A 12,082-nucleotide genomic window follows, 5' to 3' on the forward strand; every position below is an offset into this window, starting at 1 on the left:
AACAAGTATATAATCCATTAAACAATGAAGATGGATGCATTATTGATTATACTGTGACAAAGAAACTGTTCCTTAGTGAACAAATATAAGAAATAATAGTTAGCAGCAGATTTCCTACTAAAGATTAAAAGGCCTGAAGTTACAGTAGAAGACAGAGAAAAGAATAGCTTCAGTACAGTCTCTAAGTTACAATGACCTTAAATTGAGACCTATGCTTTCACATAGAGGTATTTTTACAATATCGATGCTTTGTCACAGCATTTTTTTGCCCAGTTCAATTCCAATTGTATGTTCTTTAAATGCCAGTACCCCCAATGAATCACAGTCTGTCTTAAGGATACCTAAGTGTCTGACATATTAATAAACACACAGTAACAGAGGGAAAAAAAACAGCAGGAAAATTTAAAGAAAAAAAGTGAGAAGAAGTCACGTACCCTTTTCTGCAGAACAATTGGCGTTATTGCAGGCAGAGTGACTCTTCTTGCACTCAAACTCATGCCTGCTCTTCCCAGAACAAACCCCTCTCACAGATCATGGACAAAATGAAAGAAATCTTTAACTGTTACTCCTTGAGAATCTCAAGGCTCAGTGCAAAGAAACAACCAGGGAAGTAATAAATGTCACCCTGCTTATGTGATTCCAATCTACCCAAAGCCAATTAAGGATGACTGCGGGACAGGGCAGGGCAGCAACCAATCAAAGCCAGGAAAACTCTGCCTTTGTCCTTGGAAACACATTCTGATACTTTTGTTTATGATATTTAAAGAACCAGATTAACAGGCATCTAGTTCACTTAACGTTTTTTTCCAAAACAGTGCAATTCAATGCCATCTTTGTTGACTAGGCAGTGATGTTTTCACTAAAGCATTTCAACATATGGCAGATAAGAAATTGTTTACATTGGTCTCTTTAAAGTGTATAAATATGTAAATGAGATAAATTTAGTTATGCTACTCACAAAATTAATGAATGGATCAACTGGAACATATTACATGAGGCACAATAAATAATCCTGAAGTTAGAACTGGTACAAAGTGTTAATTTAGATGTTATGATAGAAAAATTATAATATATATTGATACATGTCATGTCTTGGGTAGCTAAAACTTTTATATAATGTACATTTCAGCATCCCAGAGGTCACACCTATTAAATATTATCAATTCAATATTATTGTAACAAACTAAATAATAAAGCTATTAATTTGATAATTTTATTTAAATGGATCATTAAAGTACAAGAAATCTTAAGCATGTGTTTTTAAAAAGCACACATCTGTGTAATTTAACATGTTTCATTCCATTAAAAGCACTTAAAAATAGCCAGTGTTCAAAAAAATAAAAAATAAAAAAGCCACTGTTCAATGGTATCTTAAACCTTTAATAACCATTCTTTTCTTCTTACACTAAAATTTTTATCCTTTAAAAATTTAAAAAAATTTTTTTTATCCTTTAAAAATTTTAAAAAAAATTTTTTAAAGGAAGTTCACAATTAAAATATTGATCAATACAAGAAAAATTTCAATAAAGTCTAAATAAAATATTGCCATGTTAAAATTAAGCTGATCTTTCACTATTGTAACATTCCTTCTGGACAGACACCTTGACAAGCTTTACTGAACCTACTCAGTGCTTCTCAAGCCTGACCCCATGAAGGGCCCCAGGCTTCAGCAGGACAGGCACTCCCTGCAAGTTCTAGAGAATAGCGTGATTGTTGTAGTAACAAGGGAAAAAGGAAGATTCTGGGCAACCCAGACACAAACTTTCCATTTCGTTACCCAGACTGCACTAGGCAGGGTTCACTTTACTGCTTTATGCTTCAGTGTGTTTTATATGCATAGTGAGCTCACATTTCTTAGAGGAAAGACAGGACAACTCCTGGTACCCTACTTAGCATTTCAGTTTATTCCTCAGCATGGTGGTTCTGTGGGGTACAGTTAATATGAATAGTCATATAAAGTCTCTTTGGGGGATATTAATATAATCCTTATTCCATTAGGGTTATCATGGACTTTTAAGGAAAATTACCCAAGAAATTAAAAAAAATAAAAGTTTACTCATACAAGGATGAATATCACCACTTGGGAAGTAAAAGATTAATCTGGCAGCCAATAATAATAAAGCCCATAGTAATTACATAATAATTACCAGAATATTTATTATAATGTTTGATTTTTTCTCTTTTATTTCTTAATTTAGGACTGAATATTACAAAAAGTTTCTCTGGCCTCAAACATCTTATTTGGGTTCCACCATAATCAAAGTCATTTATTTCTCTAAATCATCAAGCAATGAACCCACTCCACGCCACACTATGTTAGATAGTAAGAACATACTGTTGAGTGAGATATGGCTGTTTTTTTCATGGTGAAATATTACTTTTAAATTAAAAATTCACACTCTTGCAGGTTGAGATTGATAGTAATCAAATGCCAACCACCAGAGGTGCACAAGGAAGACACAACTACACATTAGGGTAGATCCAGGCAGCCTTCAAGACAGAAATGACATGTTCTTTGAAAAATAGGTTAGGGAGAAAGAATGTGCAGAACTTGATGTGCATACAGAGTGAAGGTCTTGAAGCTGACTCCACGGTTTGAAGTCTGGATGATTGAGAAGTTAGAAATGCTGTTTTATGCCATACTTTAGGACCTGCTAAATGCTAAAATGAATCCTTCATGTCAAAACAGCACACAGGTCCCATTTCATTACAGTGCAATATACCTGCTCTCTAAGGGCTTTAAAAACATCTGACAGACAACTAAATTCTGAAGAATGAGAGGTCCTCTCTTTGCAGCAACTGAAAACTGCTGTTTCTAAATTTTCAGTGAAAACCCTGAAGAACAACATTTCGTATTTTATAACACTATGTTACCAAAAAGGCGACTCTTTGAAAGATGAAATTGACACATACATTTGTGCTTGTGCATACTGCAAGACTAAAGGGATGGCAGCAGGGTTAAAACGGGTGCAGTCTCATTTTTCAGTAATCCTTTTCAGGTGTTCATACTGACTGATTGTTCTTTATCTTGCTTCCAAGTTATTTTTGACACTAATTCAAAATTAAACCTCAGCCTATCCTTTTTAGCATTTATTAATTATAAATAACTTTGTCACAAACTAGCCTTGTCACCTGAGCCTTAATTTCCTCAGCTCCAAAATTAGGATAAAAAACTATGGTCAACACTTTCAGAATTGCTATGAAGAGCAAGGAAATCAAGTTAGTATAATAGACTAAGCAGGTACTGAAAAAAAATGCTCGAACTCTTAGTACAGAGTTAGATTAAGAGTTTTTTAGATAGATCTTTTGTCTCCAAAAATGAAATTTTGACATAATAAGAGGGTTTTTTTCCTACAACTGAGTCAATTACAAAGTATTGTATACTAGCACTATACATTATTTTGAGTTTTGCTCAATATTTGGGTAGATTGAGAATACATTTTGTCACTCAAATGGATATCAATATTTTAATCAATAAAAACAAAATAGCCATTATTGTGATTATTACTTACATATAAGTGAGTATCTAGGATGTGTCAGGTGCTGAGCTGTTTTCCATTTTACCCTCACAGCTATGAGGAAGACACTGACAATTTATTTAATAAATAATGAAACTAAGACCAAAAGAACAGACAGTTATGAAATGGTGTCAGAGCCCAGAATGTACTGCAAAAGAAGTTGCCTATATCCATGAAGTCCATAAGCCAATAAGCCAGGTCACAGTCCCATCTCTCCAAACACTCCAAATCTACCCCTCCACAATATTCAGTCTCATATTGTCCACATACTTAGAAACAACTCTGGCATGAAAGGCCATATTCATCCAGCCCTATGCATTTGTTCCATGAACGTGCTAAACAAATATATATTGAGGGCCTTATTTTGTATTAAGCACTCTGCTATTTGCTATGAGAAATTCAAAGTTACTCAGCTTCTAACTCCTATTTACCACAGGATCTGACACACAGTGACAGGTAACCGACTAGCCAAAATAGGGTTCCAGGAGGGATCTCAGCAGAAAAGGAACATTCCGCCAGCCAATCTCCGGTTCCAAGCCCATCTTTCAAGCCTCTTCATCCACTTGAGTTCAACAAAAGCTTTCTAAAGTTCCTCCAAACACACCTATATCCCATCTGTTTGTAATGATGTCCATTACTTCACTAACCCCCACAAATCTTCCATGGCTCAAGTCACACCTCTTTTGACAGTTTCATTTTTCATGCATCGTTCGAGAGTCTCTCCTTTCCATTGCAATCTGAGAACTAAAAGGTATCTAGAGGGAGGGAAAGACAACAAACTCAGGTCCACTAAACATGAAGAGCTAGGTGCTACATATATGCTATTTTATAGTATTTTAATAAGCCTGCAGAGTAGGTATCATGTAACATATTCAAACCATCTCTGGTTATTTCTGTTATTGTTTTACTCCTTATCATACATCATATTTGAACTTTTGAATGTGGTATGTCTAACTTCTCTACCCATTAAACCGTCTATTTAGTGGCTTTATATTAAAAAAAAATTATAAGGCAAAAGAATGCTTTTTTGATTACCAAGTCCTACAGATAGATACTTTTTTAGCTGACCAATCTTCTGCTTTACACAAAACACAACTTTCTCTGTCTTTTCTTCTATCCCTGTGCAGTGTGTTATTATATTACCCATTTGAGGCAGCTACCAGATTCATCCTCTCCTTCCAAAACCCAGATCAAAATTCATGCCATCAAGAGTCAGTCTTCCATCTAAATTATATCATTCCTTGTTTTGTACTTTTTTGTACTGTTTTACAGACTTAAACTTTTCTGTTTCTCATGTTTTGACTTGTACTTACTCATTCATTGTGCTTTGATAACTTATAAATCTCTTCTTAGTCCTTTTTTTTTTTTTTTTTTTGCCCTAGAAGAACATAATCCTTCATGGTGGAACTCAGGCTCTTGTTTCCTTTGCCTCTCCCAGAACACCTAGCAGAGGGCCCTCTGTACACAGTAGGCATTATACTCATGTACAATCAATGTGGAAAGAAATTAGTCACTCCAGTTACACAGTGGAAAAGTCTCCTTTCTCATCTTAACAATTGTTAGTTTTATGATTTATTCTGAACAAAAGCATATGGTCTTCTTTACAGGAACAATGAATATTCTTTTGCTACCTGACATAGTACATTGAGTGGTCACTAGAATGAACGCTAAATCAAGTACTATCCTGAGAACACCAATTTCAGAGAAAGCCTTAAAATAGATTGTGGTGGCAATTAACATATAGCCTAAATCATTAGACATAAACTCAGAATCCCTAGTTCTATCAGCTCCTATCACTCTACTAAGACACTTTATTTCCCTGAGGATGTAGCATGTACTTGATGAGCTTTATCTCATCCATTGATAGTCCATTCTCCCCTTCACCCCTAATGGTATCTCTTTGATCAGGAATGTCTAGAAGGTCTCAACCATTTAAACAATTTACAGTGAAAATTTCTTCTTTCAGAGAAATTACTGAATAACATTTAAGTCACAGGAATGATACATATCACCAACCTACAGTTCATTCAAGTGTTTTAAAATGTGCCTACCAGATCTATACTGTAAGTTGTTCCCCTGCCTTTCAAGGAACTAATAGGCAGGATAGATACACCTAGAAGAGGGCAGGTGGATACTTAAAAAATACTTATGACAATGTGTTAAGTTCTATAACTGACCATAAATAAAGTGCTAGAACCCTAAAAAGGAAAGAACTTTACTTTATCATGAGATACCAGACAAGTGTCCCAAATGGACAAAGGATTCAGTACTGAAAGTGATTCCAGGTTAGAAACAAAGAAAACAAGCAAACCTACGTACAAAGAGGAACCTGGGAAAACATGGAGGAAAGGGTAAGATGTGCAGGGTCACTGTCTCTCATGCTGAAGATCTTGACCTCGCCCTGGAGGGCAGAGATACTTGATTAGGGATGAATTTTATTTCAGTGCAGAAGATATTCATGATTTTTCTAGGAATGCTGATTAGAAACAAGAATGGTCAGCAGCACATTGAAGGGTCCGAGAAATGGAAATTACCAGATCAGGAAGGCAAACTTTCAGAAATGTCAGGCAGGAGGAAGCAGCAGGATCAAATGGTCAAATATATACTTTTGTATAAAAGTCATTAGTTTGTTTTCTGAATAGTATGAGATTCCAAAAAAAAAAATACAAATAATAAACAGAGAAGATAGAAAAATATAAACATTTTGCCTACTCGGTCTTCAAAATTTCTTTATTTTAAGGCTATTCTTTAGAAAAGTTATCAGAAATTTCAGAGAGATTAGATCAAAAGAACAAGCAAAGCAAGTGCCTGTCTTTCCTCATGTTCTCCCCAAAACTTAAAATACCATGAAGCAAAAAGGAAGGAACAGGAAGAGGAAAAGAAATAATTTTGTTGTTAAAAGAGAAGACCTTGGGGGCTGGGATAAAAAAGATACTCTGAGTTTAGACCATTAATTAAAAGAACTTCTAGAAACTAGAAAGTTATTGGGATTAGACTGCTTAAAAATATGTGAATATCAGCCAGAAACTGTACATGTGAGAAATGATGGCAAGGACAGGTCCAGAGAACCTGTATGAGAGGCAGGATGTGAGAGAGACCTGCAGGAGAGAAGATGGGCAGAGAGGTCAAGACAGGAAGACCCCAGCCCTCTCCTGTCCCCTTAAACCTCACTCTAAAAATCATAGGGTGCCTTATAGAAAGACAATATGAATGTAGAGGCCAAGGGAATCCGAGATGTCCTAAAAAGATACTGCAAAAGGCTCAAATAGGAGTTCCACATGGCTAAAATAGAAGACAAATGACAAAATGAAACATCAGCAAGCAGAGTCACAAAAGATTATTCACTATACACCGGATTCTACAGAGAAATCCCAACTGAGGTGCATAGATGCAAGAAATAAGAAACTGAAGCAAAAAGAAAAACTATTTCAAATTTAAGAACCTCTAGACATAAACTGAGAAATCTAAAACCAAGTAAAGAGGATCTAAGTGCACATCTCTGGAGTCACAAAAGAAAAACAAAACATTGGGAGAAAAAAATATATATAGGATAAAACAGAAGAAAACTTTTGCAATAAAAGACCAACTGAAAGGTCTCACAGTTCCCCAGATAAACTGTCAAGAGTAGGACCTGTCCTATTAAAGTTACTAGAACTCTTTGAACAGCAAGGCAAAAAAGTTCTAGTAACTTATAGGGCAGAACAGAAATCAGTCTCTTTTGCATTTGTCTAAAGCAACATTCAAAAACAGGATTCAAAAACAGTGGACACCACTGCCTTCCAGTTATTCTTCTGAATGGAGGAATGTTCATGAAATTGTGGAAGAAGAAAATATAGATTAGATTTTTAAACCCAACCAAACTCACTAATTGTAAAGGCAACAGACAATGTTCAAAAATATATGAACAATTAAAATCTTGTTCTCATGGTGTCTTCTTGAGAAATTTACTAAAAGATAAACTATAGTCATCCAAGAAATGGCTGGAATAAATACTAGCAAAGAGTGGAAAGACTGGCATAAACACTGAAACTACTTATGGCACTAAATTCCAATCAAGTGTGTAATTATGTTGCTATTTTAAAATGTAGGTAATTTAAGCCATAACAATATGGAAATGACAAAATTTACTAAAAAAATAGGAAAGCTAAAGAAGCAAGAACATGTTCTGTAGTATATATAGCATTAATCTGACTCCCTTAGTAACTAAGACCAAAGATATTTAAATCTGATAAATCACAAAAGAATTTTAAATTATTTGTCTTATAATGGTAAAGTCAGCTGGCAGAAAAGGATAAATGAAGAGAAAAATATTAGTTTTATTAGGGATCATCAGTGAGGAAAACTGCATGATCTTTAAAGCAATAAGGAGCTTAAAGATTTTTCTACAGTTACACTTACAACAATTACTACGTTTAAAATGGAAATAGAGACTATTCTAATAAAAAGAAAGCAAACACAGAACTAAGAAAGCAGAACACCTTGTAAAATGTTGTTCAAAAAATCTATAAATTGGAGAACGTGATATAAAATAAAGTACTAGCACCAAATTTATGTTGTTCAGACTGTTAGAATCAAACTCACCCACTGAAAGGAAACACGCTTTCAGTTGCATCACAGGCAGATTCCACTCCATTCTACAATCACCTGACTGTTGAATCTTGAGAACAGAAGGATAGACAAAGAAAGACATGAAATAAAGAAGAGAAGAAGAAAGAAGGAAAAAACGAAAGAAAGAAAAGAGGAAGGGAGGAAATGAGGGAGGCTGGCAGATCCTACATCAGGCAATATTGAACATGGGATAAAAAGAACCAAACAAGCAAAGAAGAAAACACTACAACGCTGAGTGTGATTCACTCATATTCATATCATATCAGATATTCATATCAAATAATGATGTGAATATCTAGGTATTATATGATACACATTTGTAACGCAAACTCTATAGCAGGTATAAAGAGTTTCAAATGGTAATATGTTATTCATAGATTATTATCCAACCTTCTCAAAGCATGAATCACAAAGGGATTAAAAAAGTAGATTAAAAAATACTAAAAACATAAGTAGGTTGACATAATAAAATATATTTAATGGATATATATTTAACTGTAAGGTAAAATCATAAAATAAACCTTCTCTTTAAGAAATCGGCCTTAAGGAAGGGAAAAAAATGTGGTCTCATTTGAAATGAAAAATAAAATCCCAGTAAATTCTAGTAGTGAAAGGATTATAGGCTACTACAGTTTCTAAACACAATGCAATTAAAGAAAAGTCACTAAGAAAATCTGTAGTTAAGAAGCTCCTAGCATCTGAAAATTTTAAGACCCAAATAACTGTCAGGAAAACAGAAATTCTAAAATATCTATGCAATAATAAGTATAATGCAAACACTATGTATCATATTTTATATGGCTAAAAAGGTTCTAAGACTATAATTCACAACCTTAAACACATACCTATTAAACAACAAGGAAAATAAATCCATTAACATCCAAAATTAAGAGAATTTCTCTAAATTAAACTTGAAGAAAACAAAAAATATTGATGTGGGTAGAAACAGAAATTAAGACTTAGGGGGAAAAAAAGAAAAATAATAAAACTAATAAGTAACTCTCAGATTTCTTTTTTGGGTAAAAGAATAAAACAGGAAAATACTGCAACAAATCTGAGGCCTAAAAAGGGAGAAAATGCCAATATGCAAAACAAAAAATAACCAGAAAAAAGATGCTAAAAGAATCATAAGAAACTACAACCCCCAACTTTATGCAAATAAAACCTGATGAAATGGATATCTCCATGACAATATAATTTATACACATCCACTCCAGAAAGCAGAAAATTCAAAGACACCAATTACCATAGAAGAAATACAGAGAAAATTGTCAAAGAGATACCTTCCTCAAAAGTGACACAGTCCAAAGAGTTTAATTTACAAAGAAATTTCACATAGCCTTAAGAAACGGATAATTTCAATACCAAATTGTTTCAAAGCAAAGAAAATGTCAAATTATCACCAAGAAAGTTAGATTAGCAATGTCAATAAGAAAAGTATTTCCTTACCAGATGTGCTTAGTACACAGAGTCTGTAGTCATCCAACTAATTGCTTTAAGTGGGGGAGGGAAGGAACAGGAAAAAGAAGGAACTGCAGAATGAAACTGAATAAATCATGTCATGTACATATATGAATATGCCACAGTGAATTTGACCTTTATTAAGTCGAATATCAATAAAGTACCTATTTAAAAAAAATCAATAAATATTCCAACAGAGTAGAAGAGGAAAAACAGGGGGAGGAGGAAGAAAAGAGATTTACTGGGAACTTGAAATGGAGCAAATAATAAAAACATGTATAATATGTCAAAATGAACCCCAATATCTTGTATAACTACAATGCACTAATACAACTATTTTTAAAAAATAAAAAGTACAAATGTCCATCAATTATATGAAATAGTATTCATAATCTTTAATCATTAGGGAAATGCAAATCAAAACTACATTGAATTTCCATTTCATCCCAGTCAGAATGGCAATCATCAAGAAAACAAAGAATTACTGCTGGAAAGGATGCAGGGTAAAAGGAACTCTTACACACTTTTGCTGGGGATATATATTAGTACAGTCACTATGGAAATGAGTACAGAGGTTCCTAAAAAAACTAAAAATTAAACTACTATATGATCCTGCTAAATCACTTGTCAGTATTTTAGCGGCAAGAATTAAAGTTAGCATACTATAAAGATACTAGCATATCCATGTACAACATGGCACAATTCACAATATCCAAGTTATGTAATCATCCTAGTTGTCACAGATGAATAAAGAAAATGTACTATATTTGCACAAGGAGCAATATTCAGTCATGAAGAAAAACAAAATTATGTAATTTGCAGGATAATGGATGGAACTATAGATAATCACATTAAGTTAAAAAAGCCAGACTCAGAAAGACAAGTATCCTGTTTATATGTGGAAGCTGTGGGGGTGGTGAGAAGGACAGAATGAATGTAGAAGTAAGATCATTAGGGAAGAGGAAGAGGACCAGGGTAGAGAAAGGAAAGGATGGTAATGGGGAGTGAAACTGATCAAATTATGATGTATTCAAGTATAATAGTGAAACCATCTGTTGTGTACAATCAATATGCACCCAAAAAAAAGCAATCAGCAATTAGTACATTAAGATCCAGGGGCTGGAGTTGTAGCTCAGTGGTAGAGCACTCACCTAGTATGTATGAGGCACTGGGTTTGATCCTCAGCACCATGCAGATAAATAAACAAATAAATGGAATGAAGATACTGTGTTAATCTATAACTTTAAAAAAAATTCTTTAAAAAAATCCAACTTTAGAAACTAAAGAATGTGACCCAGAAAGGCTTGTTTTCGCATATGCCTTTTCTCTGTGTTTAATGAAAATGTACCCATTTATGTAATCATGAAATGAATACACACTCTTCTGCTTCACCTCACATCCTCTCCAAATGAATTCTTGTTGATTTAAAAAAAAAAACTAGAAAAGCTTGTCTTTTAAACCAACATGGATGAACATGCAGGAGTTTACATTAAGTTCTGTAAGGCACACACAATGAATCATTGACTGCTACATCTTACTCACATGAAGAATCTGAAAAAGTGAACTTCCAGATGAACAGAGTAAAATGATCTAGGCTGATGGTTGGGGTGCAGGTATAACGCTGGTCCAAGACAAAAAAAATTGTAATTTCATAGGTATAAAAGGTCAGAGTTCTACTCACAACATGGTGAGAGTAATTAGTATATTGTATTCTTGACAAATGCTAATAGAATGGATTTAAAGTGTTCTAACATATTCTAACTATAGTTATATGAAAGAATACATGTGTCAATTAGCTATATTTTGTCAGTACATCTTGTATATATACTTTAAAACATTGTCCTACACATGGTAAATACAACTTAATTTGTAAAATCAATCAATAAAAATATTTTTATATTTTTAAAAATAAAGTTTCTGACAGACTTGGCTATGTGATGGTTGTAAAGGAAAGTGTGTGTGTGTGTGTGTGTGTGTGTGTGTGTGTGTACATACAAAGCTCAACAGTTGGACTGAAAATTAATGGAAAAAGGATAAAACATTACAAAAAGTCTTACTGTAGCCATTTGAGTAAGCTAAAGCTGCAGACTTTTCACCTACCACTATACACTAAAAATAGCCTCCAATATTTGAAAATTATAATGAAATTTCTAAAAGTTAATTTATAAACATGTAAGAAGATATAACTCAACATTCTTTGATAATTTTGTAGTGGAAAAATTCTTACACACTTTACCTAAGATCTAAAATATATTTAAAAAATCAAAAACTTAACTTATAACTTAACTTATAAATATTTAAATGTATACAACATTAAAAACCCAAACATAAAATTCAAATGCAAAGCAGATTGAGAAAAGAAAGAATAGTCGGAAAATCCAAGCATTCTTAAAAATGTGCAGAAAATAATTAACCTAAAAGGAAAATGAATGGACAATAAACAAATCAATCAATTTCATTCTCTCTCTCTCTCTCTCTCTCTCTCTCTCTCTCTC

At 33.5% G+C, this 12,082-nt stretch overlaps 1 protein-coding gene across 3 annotated transcripts in view; it reads right to left on the reverse strand.

The window, feature by feature from the left end:
• Grb14 (growth factor receptor bound protein 14) overlaps nucleotides 1-12,082 on the reverse strand; it is a 113,260-nt gene that overhangs the window by 60,539 nt on the left and 40,639 nt on the right. Inside the window, exon 1 of one of the 3 annotated variants that reach the window (XM_021728820.3) lies at nucleotides 435-662. The exons of the other annotated variants lie outside the window; for them this stretch is intronic. Within the exon in view, the coding sequence (XP_021584495.1) occupies nucleotides 435-497 (63 nt within the window). The 5' untranslated portion in view covers nucleotides 498-662. Of the gene's footprint in view, nucleotides 1-434; nucleotides 663-12,082 lie in introns of those variants that run through there. 3 annotated transcript variants of the gene reach the window in all.

Source organism: Ictidomys tridecemlineatus, chromosome 7, assembly GCF_052094955.1.
Source record: "Ictidomys tridecemlineatus isolate mIctTri1 chromosome 7, mIctTri1.hap1, whole genome shotgun sequence".
Classification (NCBI taxonomy): Eukaryota; Metazoa; Chordata; class Mammalia; order Rodentia; family Sciuridae; genus Ictidomys; species Ictidomys tridecemlineatus.